The following is a 27,180-nucleotide window of genomic DNA, read 5'->3' on the forward strand; positions in this document are numbered from 1 at the left end:
TCTTTTATGTATACATATTTATTTGTAATTTTACAGTGGCTTTAGTACTGTTTTACAACAACATTTTTGGAAAGAAAAAAAACAAACAACCAAAAAGCTCCAGAACAAGGCTTTAACTAGAACTACAGAACTAGTTATTGACAGTTTTCCTTATGAAATTCTAGATTCCTAAAGAGTAACAGTCCAAAAAACCAATGATGCATGACTGCTGTCCATAAAATAAATCTAAACAAACAAACCCAAAAAAACTTTCTAGTCATCCTGAAACCAAAGTCCAGCATCAGACAAAATAGCCACTGCATTGAGAGGAATATGTTCCTATTGCACAAGCACTGAGAATGAGATATGACAATCAAAGCCTAATTCCATAGGCAGAAGAGGCCACATGTATCTATAGTCAGACTTCAAAGCACATCTTTTTCCTGAAATTATATACCAGACTACAACTAATGTTAAGGCCATAAAACCAGAACACTGTAACAATGATAGGGCTTGATGCTACTTTTGGTGACATTTGGTAAACACAAGGTGCAAAAGAGGACACCAAAGCAACAGCTGATTCTGAGGGGAGTTAAACTTGAAGGCATTCAAAAGAAATTCTCAAAGAACTACATTTTGGAGGGGGTTTGAGTCATTGGATAAAACTGGATTTCATAACTAATCACTCAATGAGCCTATTACACTCTTTAATAGCTTGTGTTCTGTATACATTAAATAATATATTTTCTGGAATTTACACTTAATTTGTATGAAAACAGTTCATTATTTCTTCTTGTTATTCCCTCTTTAAAATAGATGAAGATTTGTAAAATCTTTATAAATTATCTTTACAACCAGGTAAGGCTTCAATGTACTGAGTTAACTGCACACAGGTATCTCTAATTTGCTCTTAATTAGGCATCTTAAACTGCTAACATCACCTGGGGAACCACGTTGTGATTTAAGAAAGGGATAGTTAGGTATTGCTGTCTGCTCTAATTGTGTTCATTTGATTAGTGTATAAAACACCTGAAAGCAATGGCTCCAAAGAAGCAGTAGCTACCATGGAAGTTTAAACATTTTACTTTAGGAAAATCTGGGAATCTAAAGGAGCTGAAAATGCACATTAGTCATTTTATAAAGTTTGGCTTGCTACCAGTTAAGAAAATATAGGTATCAAAAACAGACAAATACAGTGCTAACCATCTGTTACATCTTCTTTTAAAAAATTAGCACCAATTTAAGCATCTGAATTCATAGAAAACGTGACACACTTGGGTTTTCAAAAAAAGGTTTTCCCCATTAGAAGACAAGACAACAGCACATGCTCAGGGGCATAAGGAGCTCTGTGATCAGCAACAGACACAATCTCTGCTTCAGGCAGCCAGCACCAAATGCTCTCTGCACCTGACTCCTTCCTGCCCTGCTTTTGTTATTATCCCAAGGAGCCTGAGGAGAGCTGAGGCACTGCCCAGCAGGGGAAGGAACACGGGACAGGCTCAAGCACACCCCACACATCCCAGGGCTTTGGTGTCTGAGCACTGCAGAGCAGGGACACAGATCTGCTGCAGGGGAGTCCCACGAGGCTGGCCTGGCCTCAGCACAGCACACACAACTTCACGATGCATAGCCAAGAGTTAAGAAAAGGTTTTTTTTTTGTTTAAAAAAAGAATCCCAGTGCTCACAGCCAGCTGCCCTTGCTGCAGGAACACATTGCTGTGTGTTTATTTAATAGATGGCCAGGTAGTCACACTGCCAATCAAGTCACCCACTCAGAAGGTATTTCTCAAATGATCTCTTACTACATGTTAAATTTTAGCCCCCAAAAGGTTTCTGATTTCTGATCTCTGAAAACAGGTTTAAAGAAACATGCTGATCAAATCTGTCAGAATAGCAAAGGCTACAAACAAAATTTGAACACATTAAGCATGTTATGTCATTCCTTTTCACACTATATGGTTGTATTTAGAAGAATCCTAAAGTGCTTCAAACCCAGCAATTAATAAAGTTGATTTCTTCTGTGCAAAACTGCAAGCACCTTTTAAAAAAATAAGCAGCAGCATCACTGAATAAACTTAAATAGTTAAATGTATTTTCTCTGTTTTGCATTGAATTCTTGGACCAAAATGATTTGCCACATTTTCAATAACAAATTGCAGAAGAGTGCATTTTATTAGTTTAATTTTATACTGGACATCTTATACATATTTGAAATAGAGGACCCAGGAAATTTATATCCACAAAGCAACACTGTGGGATTGAAATCCAACAACTGAAATTTTAGCTGCAAAAATAATCATTTTATAAAACACAAACAAAAAAAGAATGGTTGTCTCTCCAATTTCCTCCAAAGCTAACATGAGAAAAGATGGTTTACTTAAAACATGATTTTAGCCCCAGACATTATTTTAGCATGCAGAGTGGGCAAAAACCACAACTGATTCGACAACTTGTGTAAGAAGCTTTTAGAACACCACTCATGTAAAAGACAATAAAATATGTAAAATAATGAACCAGAATACTTTTTTTATCATATTTCAACATGTTAAAAAAAATCATTCAAGACACTCTGGAAAAGCAAAGAAATTACTATATTCATTATAGAACTCAAGTCCAAATTCTGCATCTGGATGCAGGTGTCCCTGGATCAAAGCCAGTTTTGAGCAGGAATGACACAACACACATCCCAGAAAGAATCTGCTTCCCAGAATATGGTCTCACTAGGTTTAGCATCAAGCCCTGCTAGAATCCATGTGACACACGTAGAACATGCAGACAAATGCAGTTCAGCACTCACCCCAAACACTCTGTGCTGCTGCAAGGCTGAACCCACGCTCCCCAAGAACCACAAAGGTCTGTCTGTCTGTCTGTCTGCACCTGGAGCTGTGACCTCCCAGCTGGAGGGTGGCCCTTGTGACAACACAAGGCTCACCCACCCTGTCCTTGGAGACTCCATGTCAGCTGTGTTTGGAATAGCTAAATCCTACTTCATTCATAAAATTATAACTTTAAGCAAAGTGATTTAGCATTTAAGGTCCTTCCTTTAAGAAAGAAAAATTAAACATATGGAATAATTTTTTTTCTTTTCATTGATTTGGAATAAACACATATGCTCTGTTAGGATGTAAAAAAAGACAAAACCTCTTTCAAGAGCCCTCTGGTTCCTAACAGCTTTTGAAACTCTCCAACCAACTAGTTAATTTCTAGTCAAGGTTGGGTTTTTCATTATTTTGACAAGAAAATGCAAGCCCTTGCTGGAAACATGACAAAACTTCAAAGGCTGTTTGCAAACTGCAGTTTCCAGTCCTAAGACTAGTTTAGTTTGTATGATCCATGCAGACAAAGCCTTAATTTTGACATTCATTTCTTGTCTTTTTCCATAAAGACCTAGACTTGTCATATCACAGGATTTCCTCAAAGTACAGGCTGCTTACCCAGATTGCAAAATGCCAAGCTTCTCTTTCTAAAAGCTTTTTTGAGGAAAAAATGATATGAGCACAGATGAAATGAACTGTTTTAAACATACTCCATTTCTGCAATGCCATTCACCTACTCAGTGTTCAGATGTTTAACAAGTTTCTGGTAAAGCATCTATTGACAGCCAAAGATCCCTTTCTTTTTCAGGTGAGCAGTTAAGATTACAGATTGTATCTATGCTGACCAACATTTATTTTAGTCATAGTTCATAAATTGTCTATGTATGCTGCAGTAGTGTTAATACTATACAAAGTCTCTCAAAGGAAAGTAACATTCATGTTTACAAAACTGAGCTGTTTTCTTAATATATATGTATACACACACATATTCTTAATTTTTAAATACATATAAATATTTATAAATGCCAAAGTGCAAAACCACGGTCAATTGCATCACTTTACATACATAATTTTAGTATTAGGAATAAAAGTGATTATATTGCACACCAAGCTCTCCTAATTTTTAAACCCCTGTCAAGTGACACTGGATTTTGTTTTCCATCAGTGAGGAGGCTCTCGTGGCACTGGCCACCATGTCACCAACCTGGCTCTGACTGTCCCCTGCAGTGAGCACACTGGGACAGCCTGGGCCCTGCAGCGTGCACCTGCCTGGCTCTGCTGGGGATTGTCTGCATTTGTGTCCTCTGGAAATCCACCTGCACTTGCGCTATGGTTTTGGATTAAACTGGAGTCAAAATCCACAATATTCACAGATATTTCATGCATGCTCTGAAGGCATTCTGTAATTGAGCTTCAATGTATGCCATAGCAAGAAGACATCAAAAAAATTTAGGTATGAGACAGCTTTTCCTACAAGATTTACAAATAAACTCATTTAATCTCAAGGCTGGGGTTTCTTTTCTTGTTCCAAGAGTATATTTTCAAGCTAACACTATGTACTAGGAGAAGGACAGATAGCAGTTCAAGTCATGAAGACAGAATAGTATTGTTAAAAACATTTAAAGACAATTTGAATCACAGAAAAATTTAGGTTGGAATAGACCTGGAAGTCATCTGGTCCAACCCTCTGTTGTGCTGAGCAGCTCAAGTCCAACAGGAAAAATTCAACTCTGTGAATACTCAAATCACATGGGGAAAAAGCAATAAATCTTTGTCTTCTAAAGTAGAAACTGTTAAAATGAACATAGCACAGTGCAACTTCAGCTGAAAAATTTAAGTCCTGAAAAATGAAATTCAGCAGATGAATCACTAATTGTTCATTATGAATAGGTGTCTTCAGCTATTTTAACTTCTACAAATAACATGGACGAAAAAAAGGAAAAGAACAGCCAAGTGTACTGCTCTGCTATATGATAAATAGGTATTTTAAAATGTTTTTCCAGTGACAAGAATGCACTAAAAATATTTCACATATACTGTCAGTATCCAAAGATAAAAAGTTATCCATAGGTTGAAAATCAAACAATAAGAAAAAACACAAGCCCCATATATCTTGCAATTCAATTTAAGAGAATTTTAAAAATCAGATATGCCAGAATACAATTCTGAAGTTAAGTTAACATTAACTACCTTGTTAATTTTTTTTAATCTTCTGGGACACTAAAATATTGATATTTTTACTACAGCAAATTAAGCTATTAAAAAGGGGCAAAATTTTAATATAAAAAGAACATTTGCATAAGGAGAAAGTGCTGCTATTCGAGTCATAAGGCCTGGAACAATGGACAATTGTGTTTTACATGAGAAGTATGCCAGTAATGCAGTGCCTCTCTGGGCCAGTGTATTTTACAGGTTCTATTTATATATTCAAGGCAAGAGTATCTGATCAACAGCTGAATATAGTGCTTTTATGAAAGTGGTGTTTCACCTCAACTTGTACACATCTATTACTCTTACAGTTCTATAGTTCAGTCACACACATGCACACACGAGATCCTTTAGCAAATTTCACACCTGTGCACCCCAAAGTGAATGTGCACAAAGTCACAAGTATGTTACAAAACAATTTAAGCCTTACCCTACTGCAAATGTATTTTCTAATTCAACAGACTGTGCAATGTAACAGGCAATTTTGTATTATCTGATTCTGAAAACTTTATTGATAAATCTGTATGGAAACAGCAAATAACCTCCTCCACTTGTCTGACACTGCATTTAGAAAATTTTTATTAAACATGTCTTTCTTCTCACTACAAATAGACTTTACTAAGGTGAGAATAGAGCTAAGCTCTGTTACCTAAATGCTTAATTTACAAGTGACTCAGAACTACTGTACTTTTATTTCTTTAATTACTCACTAGATAGAATGGACCCATTAAAAAAATGGAAAACATTTATGCAGCTTTTTGAGGCTGCAAGTATCTCCAAGTCATCTCTCCTTTTATCAGAGCTTGCAGTGAATGAAGAGCATCACAGATAAAACTTCTTTTTATCTTTGTTAAAGGATGAGTATCACAAGCTAAAAAATACAGAACATTTTAGCACACTCTCCTCTTCTAAACAGGCACTGCTTCACAGAAAAGTCACTCATCCTTCCTCAAGATTTATTTAAGCCACTGTATCTTCTGTCCACATTTAAAAGACTGAAAAAGACACTCAGGTGAAATACAAAGTAATGGCTTTATGCTTTAAACTTCACGTTTATCTCTTCTACAAGAAGAGAAAATTACTGAAAAGTGAAGATAGAAAAAGAGTTTGATTAAAAGAAAAAAAAGTGCAATGTGGAAGAAAAACTGCCCTTTAAACACAGTACTGAGAGCATTCCACATGTGAGCTCACACTTACACACAACACTCTGGTTGTTAAATAAAGCAAACTGCCACAGTCACACGGTAAAACAAACTTCATAGGGACTATACATTCAAAACCCACTGATGAGCAATACTGTACTAAATGTAAACAACCACTGTGTCACAGAAGCCTGCCAGCTGGGACTGGAGATTGTTGAAGCCACTGAAGAGGAGTTATTGGCTAGAAGTCTATTATAACTGCTCACCTGAAATAGGCTGAAACAAAGAAAAGCCTGTAATAGTGTCTAAATTTAATTTTTTTTTGTTCTTTAGACATTGATTTGCTTCCATTCTACAACATTAAGCAGGCAATTTCATAACAACTGAGTAAAAAAAACAACAGGCATTACTTTAGCAGAACATGCAGAACATGGAGTTTTTCTACTTAGTTCCATTAACTTACAAGCAATTCAGGCCCAGTGGAAATTAGAGTTCTTTTCCAAAGTCAGGTCTGCAATCACAGCTGATCATCGACATCCTTCCAGGGGTCCTGTCAAGGCATCCAGGCTGCTGTCTGTGTCTGAGGCCAATGTTTGCTCTGTTGACATGGATGAAATGTCATTGATAGATGATGACTGGGAAGGACTGGTGTTGCTATTCACTGCTGCATCTGTGCTAAGAAAACCAAACATAATAAAATCTGAGGCAAGACAATATTACAGTCACAAATAACCACGTTTCTGGGCTGTGAGCAGCACTTTCCCAACAGAAATCCTTAGAAAATCAAGGAATTAATAAAAAAAAGAGAAAAGCAAGCAGTAAGGGCCCTAGCACTCAAAAGCCAAGATGACCTTTTAAAAGATTTTTATTTTTCTCTCTCTCTGTGGAGGGAAGGAAGAAAAGACTAACAATGCATAGTGTGAATAGTGACTTGAGTGTCAAGAAACCTAACAGATACAGTTAATAAAAGACAGTACAATACTCTGATTACTGAGCTGTGAGAACAGCAGCAAACACAAGGATTCAATCATGGGCACAAACACAGCACTGTTAAGTATCCTGAGGGAGCTCTAAAGCTGTTTAACCCTGAGGAAAGGGGTTCATGCTGAGCCTGGGAGCAGCACTCAGCACAGTTACCTGAGCTCCAGGTGAGCTCACTGCTGCTGCTAATTTCATTTGATGACTGAGCCCTTTAGGGACAAGGCAGCTCAGGGTGTGGGACATGCAAGACCAGTGAAGTTTTTCTACAAGTTCAGAACAATTAAAAAGCAGAGCACCAAAGGATCTCCAAAGGCAGATCAGTCTCATGAGTCCCAAACAACAAAAGCTTTGCCTACCTGGATTTCTGAGCAGATTTCTTCTTTCACAGAGCTATGTGTGACAGTTACAGAACTACTGAAACAATGACTAACCTGAGGGCTGATCTTTTACCACACCATTCTTGCTCCTTTCTTCCCAATCCATAACTTCTTTGTATATTAATTCTTACAAGAGAAAAAAGAGAGAGGAAAAGCATTGTAAGATCACAGAGGATTTGTAAACAATTCACATTTTTATCAAGGTACAAGGAAATGGTTAATGGAAAGCTGCAGAGGTATTTATTTGCCATTTGGATTTGGATTCAAAATCTGATTTTATGTAAACCTCCCTGGACATTTTACTTTGATAACAAAAATTATATACAAATACTTATTCTTGAAGAGCCATCTCCAAGGGTGAACTGAGGAAAGTCTGGCTATTTTGAAGAAGGTTAAACAGTTAAAATATTGTATGAAGACCCCCATTTACTAGTCAAGGACAACTTAGGATACAGCCACCTGAACAACACCCAGAAAATCCAGAGCTGTAACTTAAATCACAGAAGCTCGTGTGTGTACCCACAGTCTTCATGTAACTAAGATAACAATATCCAACTAGATTAAGGACTCTTTAATTCTGAGTAACAATGTTTACAAACGCATTCAATTACATTTAGTGGATCCATTTTATTTTTCCACCTTGCAGTAATCAAAGATGATTTGAAGCTTACCTACCTGTGCAGGCATGCCCTAAGGATAACATATATAGATCACCCAGAATCAATATCTGAAATTTATAATGCTGTTTTACAAAAGCAAGCAGCTTTCAAAGTAGTCATAAAAGATGCCTATTACCCTTGGTCTTGTGATGGCAGATGTTAAAATTTTAACTGCCTCACCATTTAATGGTTTTGACTCAAACTGTAAGGTGAAATTGATTTTAATGCTACAGTGCTGTTTATTCTTTTGTTTAAGTCAACAGTTTAATCTATTTGGTCAATAAATAAGCAATGAGATTAGAAGAAAAAACTACACCAAAGGACTCTCCTGCTATTTAGATTTCTAAAACAAATGAACTAGTAAATATTGTCAAGAGATATGGCTTAAACAATGCACACTGAGAAGAGGCATGTTTCTTTTTCAGAGAACTCTCTATCAAGGAAAAAGCTCTATAGATTACAAGCACTTAAGAACAAAAAGGCAAGGAAAAAAAGGAAACTGCAGCATTTTGTTGAACAGACTCCAGAATGTATATATGAGCATTCACACACCTAGGTATGTATTCACACACAACCTGTTTTCATCACTGATTGATTTTCCTGTTGCCACAGGCCGTACTGCTTCTCTGGAACAGTAGGAATTATTTGGAATAGTCTGTTACACAATCCAGCACATGCTGCAGCCACTCAGTAATAACACAAGATACTACAATAAATGTAATTTGTCATGCTCACTCCTTACCTTTCCATTCTTCAATTGCATGTTCTCTTTCTTCCAATTGTGCATCATAGATTTGAGGTGGAGGCTACAAAGAAAAGAAAATTCTATAGTGCCTACTATATCAGGCTAACACACCCAATCTCAATGAAAAAAAATCTAAAAATGACAACTTTTTAATCATTTTTTACCTTCACTTTTGGCAGGTTATTCCCTATACATCAGGCACATTAATTTTACAACTCCAGAATCTGCTTTTAAGTCCTGCCTCACACTGAAAGGCTGTTTAAAAGCATCAACCAAAATTAAATTAATTGTAAAGCTTTACAGGGCCTTAGAGCAAGGCCCTCTTTCAAAAAGCCCAGGATTGCCACCAAACAGGCACCTCTTTCTGTAAGTAAAATGAAATATTAACAGCCACTTTCAGAATTGTATCAGCTCCCCACCAGCAGCTGTCCTTCAGGTGATTCTGCCCCTAATGCTCATCTGAAGGCTTCCTGTGTGACTCCTGCTAGCCAATGAGTTCAAAGCATGCTCTTGACTAAAATTAAAGGTATTTCTAAAGTTCTTGAATTGGAATCTTAGAAAATTGATTTTAATTGCACACTTACAGCTTCTGCTTCAGCTGGATCATACCAGACAGTAATATAAGGATGACGTAAGGCTTCATCTACAGAAATTCTCTTGTCTGGATCTACTACAAGCATTTTTGACAATAAATCTCTAGCTTGGCTGGCTAGAAAGTAAAGGTGAAAAGAACACAAATGTAAAAGAGCTGTAGAGTTTAATGTCTGACACAGGACATAAATTCTGGAAACACAGGACATGCGCTGCAAAATTTCACTTCTGTTCTACAGAATATAGTAAGGTGGATTGTTGGTTATGGTTTTTTTTTTTAAATTTTCTCATTAATTATCTAAAGATAAAATAAAACCCACATGAGCTTTATGCACTTAGAATAAGATGATTAGTAATAAAAAGTATTACATTTGGAGAACACTAAATTTAAGACATTATTCAATGAATTAAAATTAAGAGAATTAAACAGAATCCTGGGACAGAGAAAGAATATTTAGTAACTACTACTAAGATCTGAAAACTCATCATAAATAAAAGAAACAGAAAGTAAGCAGCTTTTAATGTTGACATTTACTGCAATAAATATTTTTATTAGACTTTAAATTAAGTGTGCTGCAGACATTTCAAATTAACTTCATAGGGAAACAGAGAGGAAAAACTCGCCTTACTTTTTAACTTGTCCCGATCAGATTCTGATGGAAATATCCAGTCTGGGAAGAGCTCTTCAAATTTAATACCAGGATATTTTGGCCTGTTTTCTACATAATTCCTCACTGTAGGCTGCAGTTTCTTCATGAAGTCTGCTGATGGTGTTCCTAATTGTTCAATAACTTTATTCCATTGATCAATATCTGCACCACATCTTTAGGAAAATCAGCTGAAGATTTTGAAGACTGCACTCTAAAAAAATACCACTTAAAAATCTGAGAAGTTAACAGGAACTTGAACAGAGGACACAAAGATGAACTTGACTGCAGCATCAGCAGTATTCTGAGCTGCCATGCAAAAAGCTACAAAATCTGAGCCTTATTTTTGTGTCAGTGTATTCTGAAGGACAGGCTGGAAGTGCTGCACAATGCATTATGCTTAAGTATCTTTTTCTAATTATAATATTTTTCTAGAATCCAAAAGAAGCTTTATTTGGCAGTTGTATCCATAGCAAAACAACTCTAAGGTCAGAAAAGAAAGGCTGCTGTGGAATCTTCTGAAGTGCAATGTAACATCAGGAACACTGAGAATTTTTGAAGCTAGATAAAAATACACAAAAACCCAAAAGCACAAATGCATCCCAACCAAAGTAAGGAGCTTGGTACCTGACTCCTAAGGAAATGAAACTTTGAGTTGGAGCATTTTGCAGGGCTGTAGTTGGATGGTTAGGGGCTTTTTCTGGTTGGTGTTTGGGCGGGGTTGGTTTCTTTCTCTTTTTCAACTTCAGAAAAGGTCCAGAGGAGTTCAGAACAGGAAATCCACATTCCAGAAAGTTCTATAGCAGGTTCTTTTGTTTAAGTGTACCAACCATCATACTCACAGATAACTCTGTTCGTATAATTCAGAATTTAAATATTTGGTAAGAATAGCATTTATAAGTCACAAACTGAAATTGGGCCTGTTTCCTCAGGACTGTCCCTTCTCCCCCTCTCAAGTGAAGGCATTTTCCCCAGCCATGGTGACAATTGTTACAGAGATACCAGAGCCTGCTCTGAACCACCCCAGCTGGGCAAACAAAGCTCATTTATCACACTCAGGAGACACTGCATTAATATTCCTAACATCTAAGTCAACTCAGATCTACACTTGCCAGTTTTTCATGATAAAAAGAATGTGCAATTCCAGCAGAGCCTATCCATTGACCTTGCAAAAAAATTCACAGCTAAATTCACCATCTAGCACTTCAACCTATCCATTCTCATGGACAGACTATGCAACTAAACAACAAATATGCTGTACTTTGAATTAAGATGTATTCAAAAAACACTGAGGTGCTTCTATTTCAGTTAGTGTGTCAAGAATACAATTATGAATATATGTTTAGTCACTGCTCCATGCTAAGACTTTAGACTTCTGATACAAAGATTGAAAATTTTATTTGTTTATCGAATGCATTCCAATGGAAAAGCTATATTAAAACCAAAATTCAGAACTGTTTATATTGTTAACTGTCATGCTAAAACAAAGCACAGACAAAGAGAAAATTAACATACATCAGGAAATTTTGTTCCTAGCTGAGAAACTGATTTGTGTGAGAGCTCCACCAATCCAGATTCAAGAAGATGCTTTTCCTTTGAGTAACAGCAGCCTGGTTAGTCAGATAATCAAAGTAGAGTCCAGTTTATTGAGGCCTCAGAAGACTGCAGGGAAGGGCAGAAAACTTAATGACCCATCCCACTTTAGAGGTAAAAACAAGTAAAAAACAATATCTCAGTTTCAAAGTGCTTTACAGATGGTCAAAGTTGAAAAAATTCTCAATATAGGATGGACTTAAAATAAGCCTCTTATCAGAAATCCAAGTGGGATTTCAGTATAAAGCAGGCAGAGAAAGCTCTGTGACTGACCTGGCAGCCTTCACACAAAGCCACTCTCCCCAGTCCTGAGACTTCAGGGTCAGAAGGGACCAGGCATTTAATCCATGCCAAGTCTATTTGCCTTTAGGGCCTCTGGAAGGAAAGTTGAAAACAGAATCCTTCCTACAATCACAACAAAGAATGACTTTTCCCAAGAAAGCACAAATACCCCTCGTGCTTTTTGCATTGGTCAGGCCACGAGTTTCTTTCTGCCCCACAAACACAGGGCTGCTGCCAGGCTTTTCCACCATGCCACCTTAGGTACCTGCATTCCCTGGTTTTTCTCCATTTCTCATTTCCAACAGCAGCTGGCAGTAACTCAGGGCTCCCCAGCACAATCAGGAGCAGGGTCTCTGCATCCATCACCCTGGCAACACAGAGCATCTCATTCCACCCAGACACTGCTGCAAGTATCCCAGAAATTCCCATCCACCATCTGGGAAAATACAAATTACTGAATCTAAGAGCAGATTTTCCTGAAGAGAGTCAAGGGCAAGCACTGGGCAATATGCCGATCTTGCTCCCTCCTCTAAATGCCCAAATACCAAGGCATTTTAAAATTTAACTTAAAAAAGGCAACTAAACAAAAGAAACCCAAACACAATCAACAAAAGGAATGTTTCATGGCATGCCCAGAAACCATCCTGCCAAGACAATCCTGCAGCTGAAGGTGACAACCTGACCCACCCAGGAAAGACCCCAACCACACAACCAGTTGTCAGTATTTCACATTAAAGAGAACTGAAACTCTTACAAGAAGCAAAAATCCCTGTAAGCAAAACTCTGCACTTCCCTATCAGGGAGGAAACTCCTTGAAACAGACTGGTAGAGCTTCAGTGGCCCTGAGAGAATCACAAATGATAACTTGTATATTCAACAAGCATGAACAAAATTTCCTTCATTTATTCATGAATAAATCAAAATAGCTCATGCTAACAACATGCAGGTGAAACACACATAACATCCATGAAGAATTGTGTTAGGTTGGTCTGAAGGCTTCAAAAGGTAAAATAATAAATATAGAAAGGAAGAAAGGTAGAAAAAAAAGATACTTATTTAACATTGAATCAATTTACTACTAAATAATGTATGATCAGCTGTTGAAGATTAGTGTCATGAAATTTAGCAATAAAATTGGAAATCCTCCTCTATAAGATACACAAGTATCTGTGAACAGGCACCTGATCTTTTAGTGGTGGTTGCTCCTTGCTGATGAGCAAAAATTTTATATTGGCTTCAAAAACTTGGAGCACAATTGTGAAGACAGGGTGCCCCATTCCCTGCAAGGGTTCAAGGCCAGGCTGGATGGGGTTTGAAGCAACCTGGGATAGTGGAAGGCGTAGGGGAGTTGGAATGAGATGGTTTTTAAGGCCCCTTCCAACCCAAATGGTTCTCAGATTATGACTCTATGAAATCTTGGTTAAAAATATTAGAAGGAGAAATGGAAGAACAACTGTCTTGTAAAAGAAGTCAGTCCAAAATTAAATTTTCATAAAATGGGAAAAAAAAGAACCTCCAGAAAGTTTTTCTTTTTATGTTAAATAATAATAAAAAAGATCTCATGCAGTGTGCTGGCCATTAGGTCACCTTTGCCCAGCAAGCCCTAATAAACAAGAAAAAAATCTGATTAAAACTCAAAAAACTGTGCAATAAAAAAAATTAGTCTACTGTTCAAACAAATAATCAGCAAAATCCATGCATAGTTAAGAAATAACTTTGTAGGCTTTTGCTTAAACACTTATCTACAAAGAACAAGAGTAAAAAATAAGTTATTTTCTATTTTTCAAACCTAGCAGTATCTGTCAAATTACAACAGCTGGAGCTCATAACACATTGGATTCAACCACTATAAATTACATGAAATATAATCTACTAAGAAAATAGAATGGAAAGCTCAACAACTTGGTCAATGACACTAATTTCAAAGAGTACAGTGGATCTAGTAAAACATTATTAAATGTTTTGCTAACATTATTAACTGTTTATGCTTTTATACAGATCTACAGAATTGTGTTTCTGTTGAAGTGGAATGGGACTCAAGGATGACTAGGGAAGGATACGATCAGTGCCTTGGAATATCACACAACCTTTCACCAATTCTCCCATGATGCACCCAACTGACCAGATATCAACTGAAAACAAAAGTGAAATGATCAAATTATGGAGTATCATGAACAAATGTGAGGAAAACAAACAAAACCATCTGCATCTACAGTAAAACACAACAACGTGGAAAACCAAACTGCTCACATGAATTTTCAATCATATCAACACCAAGTGAGTGTTCCTGAATTTTGTATTTTGTAGAACATAATCAGTGTTTACACTTGTGAAACCACCATGCCATGAAGAAGGATACAATCTCTTCCTGGGAACAGGACTTTATGGAGGACCATTTCTGCCATAATGCACCCAACAGACCAGATATCCACTATCATATGTTAGGTGCAACAAGGACAAAAGATTAAAGAGATTTTTTTTTAAATACCACAATGATTTATTTGAAAGCTCACACTGTATTCCTACAGTCCTGCAGATAATTTATTTTTGTCTCAACTAGAACAATTTTTGCTGAAGTTCTGATTCATATCAGCACTTGCTGTACCACAAGCTGCCTTCTGCACTAAATAAAGTGGTTTTATCATTATCAAGGGCCCAGCAAGGTCCCACAAGTCCCTTGTTTTACACACCCAAAATTACAGATATTCAAAACCATCCACAAGCCCTTGTGATAAAGAACATACAAGTCCAGTGCTAATAAAAATCAGCAGGTAAAACCCCCAATAAAGCAAGGACAATTCCTTAGGAGCAATTTTGTTGGCTGAATGTTCAGTACATTACAGCTGTGTTGGTTTTAATAATGTAAAACTCAGCCTCTTTGAGCACCAAGCAGACTTAAGAGAATGTTAGACATGGTTTATGGTAGGGATCTGCAATGTATTTTAATAATCAGAGAGGCAAAAGGGGACACACTGTTAAAAGACGTTTCAGAATAAAATTACATTGATTAAAGGGTTTATTATTCATATATTGATTTTGTTGCTTGGATTTTTTTTAATACTAGCCACTATCAGTGTCTCAACAGTTTTTCTGAGAATAAAAAACATGGCAAAAACATAATGGTGAATATATGACAAGATATAACTAGAGCAGAGGAGAGGGAGCAGTTAATGATAAATGAAGAAAAGCATACAGAAAACAATCATATATTCAACAAAAAAATTACACTGTAATAATTTTCATTTCCAGTACCATGATTAGAATACTTTAACAACCTTGACAGGGGGAAAGCAGCCCTCCCTCCTCATTTTACAGTAGTTATGTTCCAAGAGAGACATACTTTAGACAGGAGATTTAAACATTACTCCAGCAGCTTACCATTCTCCTTGTATCCCATCCCCAGGATAACCTCTGGTGCTCTGTAATATCGAGTTACCACATATGGGGTCATCATGAAGTTAGTACATGCTGTTCTTGCCAGTCCAAAATCAAGGATTTTTAGTGTGCAATCTGATTTTACTACTATGTTGCTGGGTTTCAAATCCTAACAAGAAATTACTTCAGTTAAGGAAGGATTAACACACAGAATAATACCCACACATCCCCCTCCACAATCAGGATAAGCCAAAAAGTAACTTTATTAACAACTGCATTTTCCAGCCCTGGTGTATGTGCTTATTTATACAACCCCCTCCCTTCCTCCCTGTTTCATAAAAACTGTGTTCACAAAGAATATTGTTAATGATCTACTACTACCTACTCTGTGGATGATACCAGCTGAGTGGAGATGCTTGATCCCACATAGCATTTGGTAAAGAAGGTAAGACATTCTTTCATGATCCAATTCCATATGAATAACCTGGCATAAATTTGCATCCATCAGCTCCATAACCAAATATCTAAAGCACAAAAAAGAAAGTATGAAAAAAACTCAAGTCTTATTTTTCATAGGTTTAAATTGAACATATGAGATTTTTAAGAAAAATCACCTTTGCTAATCTAAGTGTCAAAAAAACCAATGAGAAAAAAACCCATGCACAATCACAGTTACAAAGTAAAATTATCTATTCAAAAAGTCTTACTATTAAAAATTAAGTGGTCAATATTCCATCACAAGATATTAAAATTCCATTAGTTTTATAAATAGTAATACAGAGAATAATTCCATCTTTATGCATCATGAAAAGTAAGACTGAGTGAAGTTGATGTAGAGATTGCAGATAATGCAACATAAATGCTCTCTTTCACTGTATTTTACTCTAAAAAAGAAAATTAGAATAACAACATTGAAAACTAAGGATCATAAAATAATTTGCAGTTATCATCTACTTACCCTCTTCAGACACAAACACTCCCTCATTTGCCCAAGCAAATTCACAAACCACAACAGCACATTCACTGGAACCTAGGGAATCCCACCAATCAAATAGCCATGAATCCTTTCTAGACCAACTGATAATGCTTGAATAAAAAAGAAATATATTCAGTTCTGAATTGAGGCCAAAATACTGTTGTGCTGATGTGACTGGTAGAGTAAAAAACTGTTCTCATGTTATCCAGACCAAGTTATTATCCTGAGGTGAGCCATGGAGCTGCTGAAGGACCATGCACACAAACCAGAGGAATGGGCAAGCAAAGTGTGGCAGACTGATGATAAATATCCCTTTTTCACTGCCCACTTCAGCTTTTAGCTACTCTTGATTTTCAAAGCATGAAGTTTGTAGGATACTGGAAATCCAGCTCTAAAGCTTAGGCCAGTATTTGTCATAGAAAATTAAAAAACATCTAGTACTTACACATCCTGAAATTCTTCTAGTGACTTCTGTGGTGTAAATACATTTAATAAACTAATAATCTATAAAACAAAAAACAAAACATTAGAAGAAACTTCTGCTTTAATTCACACAAAACTCCACTATTGCAGAAGTTACAATGCAAAATAAAGTGCACACTGTTACTATATACACAATATGAACGTTACTTGGCTGCACTTAATTCACATATGCTGAAAAACTGCCAATTCAGAAATAGTTCCAAACTGCAGCATGTGTGCCAAGGGAACCAAGATAGGACAAAATCTTTTTTTTTTTAAGTTACATGACACCCTCTAGCTCCCTCCCCAGTGTCTGAAATATATCCCATTTTCCCCCATAAATAATAATCTCTTATTTTAAATCACAGGCTGTGCAAGGAATTCTAAGCAAGGCTGTCCAACACCACGTGCACAGAGGTGCCCCACACCATCCCATTAAACTTAGATTATGATGTACTATTTCCAGAACTGCTAAAATTGCTCTACTGCCATCTTTAATAACCACCTTGCTTTTATTCTGCTACATCTGGGCCTCACCAGAAGCTTACCTAAAAAGCAGCCCTGAAAGGCTAATTGACTGCAGGAAGTTTGAGATTTGACCAGCAATGTTTCTAGTTCATGTTAGTACCAGCACACAGCAGTCACATAAATCCGATATTCTTGTATTTGAGCAATGAAGTATTGACATCATGGCTCACTTTAGAGAGTTTAAAGATTTCAAAATTCACCAAGTATTGTCCATAGCATTTCAATTTCGTAGACAGTGCTGCACCTCTAAAAACCCCAGCAGTTAAACAGTGTGTTTAATAAAAATCTTGCCTAAGCTCAGAAGATTTAAATACAGTGAAGTTACAATGGTCAAATCCACAAAGCACCCCAGTGCCAAACAAGCTGTGCTGGACATGGCTGAAAAAGGGCAAATGCAACAGAGCAAGGCCTGGTCTCTAACACTGACACTGATGGCAGCAGAAACCTCCTCCCCTCCCCTCGGTACTTCAGACCCCAAGCAGCTCACCCAAAAACTGAGCCATACATTGTGGAGAACTGCACTGCCCACAGCAAATCCTCCCAGCCCATCACTATTTCCATTCCTAGGGTTACTAACAGCAAGTGAGGGAGCAAATGCTGAGCTTTTGAGATAAGGCAGAGTGAGGAGCACAACACAAAGGCCGACTCACATTTTTGTGATTGACGCACTTCAGAAGAACGAGCTCTCTGTAGGCCCTCTTGGCGTGGGTTTGGTTCTGAAAAGGACGACTCAGCTTCTTCACAGCAACATTGATTCCAAGCACTGTATCAAATGCAGCACTAGAAGTGTTCAAAGACAAACAAGTTGAAGTCTGTTTGAGGGAGAGGAGGGGGCAAAGGGAGGCAGAAGTGAGGAAGGAAAGAAATCAAGATTTAAGACAAAGTATATCCGCTAGCCTGTTGGTACTACACCTAATTTTAATTCAGAAAAGAAACATCCTTTAAAAACTTCACAACCTTTAATAAATACAAGTAAGTCAAACAGAAGCACTGACATTCATCAGAGGTCTTCCTGCTCTCCTTTTTGTCTTTACACTTGAAACTGCTGACTCAAGACTCACACCCAAAATTGCAAGATCTAAAAATATTTTAGGCTTGTTTAAAATCAAGAAGCATTGCAGCTGCCTAATCTGTATATTTGGAATATTTTTGGACACTTTTGCTGACTGACAATCATTCAGTATTTGCAGCAGAAATGTCTCTTAGCTAAAGGAGAGCCACAACTTGTCTCTATGATCCCTTCTGCAGAGATCAATATTCTCCTTTACATGGATAGTTTGTAATGATAAAAAAATGTAGTGCCTAGCAGAAAATTACATTCATCATCTGCTTCTGAATGGAAAAAAATGCATTGAATTGAGAAATAAGGAAAACAGACTGAAGGGAGGAATACAAGAGTTTAAAAGAGACCATGACCATTAAATTTACCCTGGTTTTCACTTGTGTTTCTTCCTTCCATATGCAGTGTGAGGTCAAAGTTACACTTTGAAAGACATCTAAAGCTAAAGTATCTGTATAAACAAAACAAGACTAAAGTGGGAATAGTCTTCATCAGTAACAGAGACTATTTGGCAAAAATATATGCAAATTCCCAGCACATGCTACTCAGGAGTTCCAGTCTTTAAACAGTTTCAGTTTTAAATATGGATTCCCACATTACCCTATTTCTATTTGATGTTAACTTTCATAAGGTAGGAAAGAATTCTCATTCACATTTTTTCCAAGCACATTTAAGCTCTTTGTGAGCTCCTTTCCTATCTCATCAAGCTCTATGTGACATCAGATTTAAAAGGGCCATCACACTACAGTACCCTAACAAAAAGTACAGCTTCCCTGTAAGTACAACAATACTCAAAATCTATCAAGTTTCCCAGCATAAACTCACTGCTTTCTCTCCTAGAAAAAAGCAACATCACCACAAAGCAGGGCTCACCCAGGAGATGTGATTTCCTGGGAAATGCTTCTCAATTTGAACCATGTGCCACTTAACTAAAGACTTGCTAGCATTTATTTCAGCTGACTTCTGTGAAGTGCACAAGTCACTACTGAATGTTACAGTAAGTCTCTGATTTAAACCCTTTATGCCTGTGCAAAAGGAAACACAGAGTGGGAGGAAAGCAACTGGCCAGACAGTTGGAGAAATTATTTTCCTCCTAAACACAAATACAAAAGCACTGATATTTCAGTATTCACCCAACAGATGTTACATGTAAATTAATTTTTATATGTTAATGCCTTTAATGTTTAATGACTTCCATATGTTGATGATTACACCTGTGAATTAGTATCAATTCAGTAACCAAGAGGGTCTGCATGAATTAGCTGTAAATCACAGGGCAGCAGCAGACAGAGGAACAATTTTAGGGGAAGTGTCCCTGTGTGATGTGACAAATCAGATGTATGACAAGCCTTAGTTTAAAGACATATGAAGAACTCCACCTGAACCTCTTATTTTGGAGATTGACTAGAAAATTTAGGAAATCAAGGAAAAAAAAGGAAAAAAAAAAAGATGTCAGGAAGTTAAAGACAAAAGTTATTTGATTCAGTCCAAAATAGATTAGCAGACTCCAGATGTATTAATACTCAGGAACAAAGAAGTGCAGTAAGGTAAATATGTTTACTTTGTACATAAATTACAAATAATATATCCAGTTTCTCTCCTGGCTTTGTGACCTAGAAATATCCTGTACATAAAAACTGAGTTACTTTTTCATCTTCCTCGAGCTCTCATTTACTATTTTTCCTAAGTATATATTTTTAAAATTACTTATTATCCTACATTTTAATATCAAAGTTAAAACTACATAGAGCAATACCAATGGAGTTTCTCATTAACATACTGAGGAAAAAAAAGCACAGATGTAGGCCTCTCCTAACTAAAGTGACACAGGTGGTATTAAAAATTCCTCACAGAATAAATTAAATCCAGACAGAAAAATGAAGAAAAACTTCTCCTATTTTTTATATTAAACACAGGATGATTAAAAAGCCATCACATCTGTGTGTTACCCTAATGTCTTGACAATTTTTTCAGCCAAACATAGCAGGATAGCACTCATCTTACACTGAGTTTTCTACAAAAAACTAGGAAGTAAAATGCATCTTTCCCTTGCATAAAAATTTTAGGAGAAACTAAGACATTGTACCTTGTTCAACTTGAGATCTTTCACAGCAAGATGAAAATTCATGCAATGTTTCACTCTGCTGTTTCATAAATCAAGTAGTTTCAAAACAAGTGAACAAATCAAATAATCTCCTCTTCCTCCCAACACAATGACCTTAACACGATCTGCATTTCATTCTGAAGCAGAGATCCAAAGTAATTTGGCTTCAAAATGCTCTGCTTCTAATGAAGGAGAAACACTTCCAAGCAGCCCAAATTCCTGCACACCATCTCAACCAAGCATAACTCTGAGAACACAGACACCTGGAAAATGTCAGTACTATACTAAATCTTTCCCAAATCCTAATGAGAAATCATTAGGATTGCCCCCTCATCACTCAACCCACTGAAGAAGAATGAAATATGGTGTTTTCATGTTGATTGTTTGTTACCTATCAGCAGGGCAAGAGGGGTAGCTAAAAAATTAAAATTAAGGCCTGCTCTCAGAGAAATGCACTCTTTTCCTACTTATATAACTTATTGTGGTTATGGAAAGGCCAAGAAGACATGGGCAGGTGCTGTTAAGGAGTTATTCACAGTACATGAGTCATCACACTTATTCTGCAGATTTTATAGATGAAGATAAACTGCAGGCTGGATTCAGAGCACAAACAGCCCACCATGTGTTGTGATGAAGTCAATATCACAGAGTTCCTGGGTACATCTGTTTGCTCCCCTGATTATGGAATGAAAGCCCACATCAATAAACATTTCTGCTGTTACCAAGTAAGTGTCACCCAACAAAATATGGGCTGGCACTACATTGTGCAGAACGGATTGCTGCAGTCTAAAAAACATTTGAAAGTGTTTACCTTTAGCTGGCCCAGAGGTGTGGTGCCATACAAGAGACTAAGGTTCAGGATCAGCCTAAAGACTCCCACGTCCTGGGCCAGTGGAGGCTGGACACAAAGCTGGGGTGCCACACCTGGGGAGAGCCGGCCAGCCCAGCCCCTCACACAGCATCCCTTTCTGGTTAATCCATGGAGTGACAATGACACTGATTTGCCTCATCCTGCCAGTTAATGGCAAGGCACTGCATTGATGGCTCCTAGAAATGGACAGGAGTGATTGGGAATAAAAGAGGGGGAAGAAAGGGGGCCATGATGAAGAAACGAGTAAAACCCAGAATCTCTCACCATTGTCATATCTCACACTGCAATATCACAACTACAAGGGCAATGGGAGAACTAGAAACAGAAATAAAGTGATTAATGAGAAAGGAAGAAATTTGTTGACCACTCTAATTTATGCACTTACCCAAATATTATTTTTCCCTAAAAACAGAACAAAAAAAATACAGTTGCACATGAACTATAGCAAGCAATTGGTTTAGAATTTATTTAGTCCATAACCCTGTAACAAGAGAATGTATTATCAGTGTTTTATATTCTGGTACTTCTATCAGAAATACATGCAAACTTTGCTTCATATTTATAGCTTTTAATATTTAAATGAAGTATTTGTTACTCACCAAACAATGCCCTGTGCCCCTGATCCTATGGGCTTCAATTGCTGGTAACGTTTTAGCACAGTGAATGTTGAATCTGCAACTTGAACACTGTAAAACTGACTATCACATTTACTGTCAGTCATGGTGTAGTGTCATGTAGTTTTCTCTCTCAGGGACCTGGCAAAGTTTTCAAGATCTTGAAGAAAAAGAAAAAAAAAACAAATGTTCAATATCTCACTAATTTCCAGCAGACAAGATGAGAAATATTATACATATTTTAAAACATATGAATTTTTCAACAGCACACCATTAAACATTCATTCATAAACAAACATTCTTTCAGTTTTGTGCATTACCACTGCTAATGAAATATACTTGCAGACAGACAGCAATTACAGCTTTTACAGCTTTAAGGGAATGCGTGTTCCTACTCCAATCCCTCAAAAAATTCAAGCATCTAAGTAAACAACTCTAAAAACAAAACCACCCAAATACAACTCTCTACTCTTTGAAGGCTAGTCCATAACTTAGAACTACTGCTATGTGCTAGGACTGTATTACAGAAAAAAAATCAAAAAGAATATTATTCAAACACTGGGAACAAAGATAAAAGTTACAACATCCATGGAGCCCATGGACAGAAGGAAACAGGGTTTTAATAAAAGACTTAACTAAAACAGCAAAACAAGTCTAAAACAAAACTACCCCCAAATCCCTGTGGCTGCTGCAATTTCTCCAACATTTCCCTTCAGCCTTCTTCAGTAGGAAATTCCAAGGAGGGCTCTGCCAGGCAACCCTTCCCTGATCCAGACCTACAACAACACATTCTCCTTCCCATTTTATACACACCACAACACCCTGCACTATCAGCCACTGTCCTTGTAGTACTACAGAATGAGACTTTTGTGCTACAGTTTAGAAGAGACTTTCCTGACACAATAGAGAGTAAGTTAAATTCATCTGTCAAGAATGAATAAGAGATAAGTAATTACATCAGAGAGCAGAGTAATGGACTCAACCTCTTTAGCTCTGAAGTGCTACAGTAACAAGAGCACAGACCAACAGTTTTCCTGGCTGTCCATCCCTCTTCCAAACCTTACAAGTAAATTACCTCAGTAATTACTGAAGAGCTCTCCAACAAATTTTCCCCTTCATAATTTCACATTTACTATGACAGATAGTGCCATTAGAGCCCAGGGTGATTTGCACAGGCAAATCTCTTCAAAGTTGTTCCTTAAAACAGGAAATGCAAGCAGCCCTTCCCCCGAGCAGCCTGCTTTGGTTACTGAAAGCACAGTTTGTCTCTCCTCACTGGCCCCACCGAGTATCTGTGAGCCAATGCAAAATACAAAAGCCTCAAGGGCAACCCAGACACCCACCCTAGAAGGGCACAAAGCCACACAAATAACTTTTGGTTGCTTTAAGAATTAGAATTTGGATTTCTGTCCTCCTCTGCATGTAGGAGGGAGCAGCATCTTTTCCATGTTTTAAGTCAGCTGACAGACTCAAGGAATCTGCAATAAAATAAATGGAAGACCTCCAAATCCTAGTAAAGACTGAGTTTAAACCAAACTGTAATAGCCTTAAGAGACTCTCAAGAAATGTCTAGAGTCCCTTTTACCTTCTAGTTCCTCAAAATCTATGCAACATTTTAAGAGGCAGACATTGAACTGGGTCATCTCCAGCAGCAATTTAGACTGTCAGTTTATTTGACATTTCCTCTTAGAAGCTTTAGAAAAAAAGCAGAGGAAAAAGGATCAGCAAAGGGAAAATGTGGCTACCAACTTTCTGCCCTGTCACAGGGAGAAAAAGGAAGAAAATTGTATCTCCTACACAATAATATTGGAGGCAGTCAGCTGCAGCTGCACAGCCAGCTAGCACTAACATGAGACCACACGATTCCTCAAGGGCAGCTCCAGACTTTCCCAGTACATCCCACTCTTCTTTCCAGCCCTGTTCATTACCCCAAAGCTAGGCACTCTCAGGTACCAGGTGTTCTGATGAACAGCTCCTGAGCACTGGTGTTTTCACTGAATCTTCAATATTTTAAGAAAAGTACAGCTGGAAGGTCAAGATGCTCCCTTCTGCAAGGACTTAGAGACAAAACCAAAAAAGTAGATTTTGCATAAACTGGGTATCAAGCTACAGGATATCAACTTGTTAGCTACACAAGAACAATGCTGCACCTCTTCAGGAGTTAATGAAACACTTTTCTGTAACAGAGATAAAGAAATACGGGAAAACAAAATAATCCTGATGCTGAAAAAACCCTCCCTTTAAGAATCATGGTCTGCACAAAGCCACTTTTCAAAAATCACTTGGAGATGAGCATAAGCTCCTTAGAAAAGCCCCAAAAAGAGAAATGGGTTATCAGAACACACAAGTTTTATGTACTTCAACCCATTGGCAATTCTTTGTGCAAAGCAGCTTTCGAGTCTTGACTTTCACTAGGGCTTCAAGAGCCCCCAAATAAAAATAGATTTCCTGTTGTGCAAGTAAGAAGTATATCTGTGAAATGAGTTTCTTAGTACTTACCTGTTTTTCTCCTACTAGAAAAATAACCAACACACCAAACCTGCTAGTAGTAGGCTTATACACAATTCCAGTGAGAAATCTTTAGAAGCTGAAAGCAACTGCACTAGAGAATACATCCTGCATTAAACAGTCACTTACCTAAAATATACTTATTAAAATGGCAACTTACTAATAACCAGATTTGTACTCTGGATATCTTCAAGTCAAAAGCTTATGAAACAGATTGGGAACACATTCCCAGGGTTGTTTTGGTTACAGAAATGTCATTACTGAAAACGAAACACAAGAACAGCACGAAGCTTGGCTTGTTTTTTAAGTCTTAAGCTAAAATTCTACTGCTGACAATATTAGCAGTGAATATACACACACACACGTATTTATGAAAACATATGGGAAATCCATGCAGTAAATCTCCCCCTATTCTCTTATTCACTTCTGCAAAACCATTTCTAATTCAGGTGTGCCCTTTTAAGGACTATCATCCAATAGTATCAAGGGTATTTTTTAAATCTTTACAGCAGTATATATCAAAATGGAAGAGTCCAGCTACAAAGTCACAGTGAGTTACACCTCACTCCTCTACTGCCAACCTTTAGAACGAAAGTGTAGCAAAGCACTAGCTGAGTAACACCAAAGGATTACAGCAGTTTAAAGGTAGTTTACAACTGGAAACTCTTGGAAAGCAGATATTTTTTTCTTTAAGCAACCCACACTACTACTGACCAAACAAAGATTTCCCCACTACCTGTTACAGTCTCATTCAGCTACTACACACAGACGCAAACACTGAAAGGATCTCAGAACTCTGCCAGGGCAAGCTGGTGTAAAGAGAGAAAAAGTTTAAACATGCTTGTGCTGTAAGCAATTTCGCCGCTCACGTAAGAAGCGAGCAAGAAGAGTCTTCTTACATCTTTCCTAAAACTTCTGCTAAGCAATCGCTCCGGCTCCGGAGAGCCCGGGCTGGCCGCGGCCGCAGCGCTCGGTGCCGCTGCCCTCCCGGGACGGGGCTCCGGGGCCGCCGAGCGCGGGCCGGCCGCACACGGGCACCGGCACGGAGCGACAGGGGAGCGGGACGGGCAGAGGCGGCTCCGCGGGGCCGGCACTGCGGCACGGGCGGGGCGGGGGGCTCGGCCGGAGCAGGAAGGGCCCGGCCCCGCCGCTCCCCCGCGTCCCTCCGGCGCGGCCGGGCCCGGGCAGCGGCCGGCGGGGCGCCCCGGCTCTGCCCGCGCCGCGGGACGAGCCAAGCCCTCCGTCCGGCTCAGGACTCGTCCCGCCCCGGCTGCAGCCCCGCCGCCCCAGCACGCCCCTCGCGGCCGCCCCCTCACCTGGGTCGGACGCGGCGGGACCGGCCCCGGCCGCCGCCTCCCGCTGCCCCAGCCACAATGGCCTCCCGGTGCTCCGCACGGCGCCGCCCCTGACTGACAGCCACCGCGGCCAATCGCAGCCCCCGCCGGAGGAGCTCGGCCAGTCGGGTAGGGGGCGGGACTTGCTGGCCGCTATATAAGGGAGGGCGCTGAAGGCCTGCAGTGACGGGGCAGTTCGGCCCCCGCCCCCAGCGTGGACTTATTTTGTGGCGTCAGCATGTCATGGTATTGATGACGTCATCGCGCGATGACGTGACGTCATTTGAGTTGTTATGTCATTGCCTGACGTCAGCATGTCACGATAGTCGTGATATCACCTCTCAGCAGTACCATGTCACTACGGGCTGTGGCGCCAGTCCTGCTGCCGGCTCCTCACAGCTCCGGCAGGCGGGAGAAGCCCTCGGTGAGGCAAAGGCCCGGCCTGGGCAGGGGGCACCACAGGGGCACGGTGACATCACACGGGCGCAGCCTGGCACCACGGCACAGCACTTGAGGGCACAACGGGACAGCACAGCACAGCCCGGGACAGCACAGCAGGGCACAGCACAGCACATGAAGGCACAACGGGGCAGCAGAGCATGCGAGGGCACAGCACAACACAGCACAGCACATGAGGGCAAAGCACAGCAGGGCACAGCACAACACCACAGACTACAGCAGGCCCCGACCCGCCGGTCCCTGCGCAGCCCCTCAGCCTGGCTTTCCTCAGCTCTTCCAGAGCAATGGCTCAGGAGGGAAGGGATTTATTCCCTCCCCGAGCTATTTTCAACCCCACACAAAAATCATAAGCCTTCTCTCCATTACACACCCCCGGCCCTGACACGAGGACTGCTTGTTTTTAAAACAGGTGCTGCCTAAAAATAAACTCAAATTGCCACCTCTCCGAGGACTGATAAGAGCTTTCATTTCTGTGATTTCTGTTCTCACAGATTAATTTAGAAAAATGCACCTGTAATTTTTTTAATAAATCAATTTAATGTCGCATATAGACTAGATTACCTTAATATGCTTTGGTAGTTCGACTTTTTAATATGAAGGGAATATTAATTCTAGATCAAGAGTAAAAGGGGCCTTTTCATCACTTACCAAAACACGTTAGAGACAGAGTTACGCATTCTTGGCATTTAGGTCAGATTATTACGATATTTTTTGTTATGATTTTGGTTTTATTATGTGGTAATAAAAAGTACTAGGGCGGTTTCCAGTAAGTAGCTGCTATTATAACAAGCTGGTGTAACACTTTTCAAGCTCTTAACCTAAGTAAACATTCAAACACCTCCATTTAGAACCAAGCCTGCAGAGGAATA

General features: G+C 38.8%; 1 protein-coding gene across 4 annotated transcripts; it reads right to left on the reverse strand.

Annotated features, from left to right (window-relative positions):
- On the reverse strand, window positions 1-25,921 carry MAPK9 (mitogen-activated protein kinase 9). Of its 4 annotated transcripts, none has more exons than XM_063168770.1 (12): window positions 25,835-25,921; window positions 21,996-22,170; window positions 18,012-18,141; window positions 16,817-16,875; window positions 15,781-15,919; window positions 15,399-15,564; window positions 14,081-14,152; window positions 10,128-10,310; window positions 9,492-9,616; window positions 8,905-8,968; window positions 7,558-7,629; window positions 1-6,815 (listed from the first exon to the last, which is right to left on the reverse strand). In XM_063168770.1, the coding sequence occupies exons 2-12, from the start codon at window positions 22,115-22,117 to the stop codon at window positions 6,673-6,675; spliced, it is 1,275 nt and encodes a 424-aa protein (XP_063024840.1). In that variant the 5' UTR covers window positions 22,118-22,170; window positions 25,835-25,921; the 3' UTR covers window positions 1-6,672. The 4 variants fall into 4 exon arrangements, with proteins under 4 accessions (XP_063024840.1, XP_063024843.1, XP_063024841.1 ...); XM_063168773.1 differs by having other exon boundaries at window positions 1-6,820; XM_063168771.1 differs by lacking the exon at window positions 14,081-14,152 and adding an exon at window positions 14,380-14,451.
- Window positions 25,922-27,180: the final 1,259 nt, after the last annotated feature.

The sequence above is a fragment of the Melospiza melodia genome, chromosome 14 (assembly GCF_035770615.1).
Source record: "Melospiza melodia melodia isolate bMelMel2 chromosome 14, bMelMel2.pri, whole genome shotgun sequence".
Lineage (NCBI taxonomy): Eukaryota > Metazoa > Chordata > Aves > Passeriformes > Passerellidae > Melospiza > Melospiza melodia.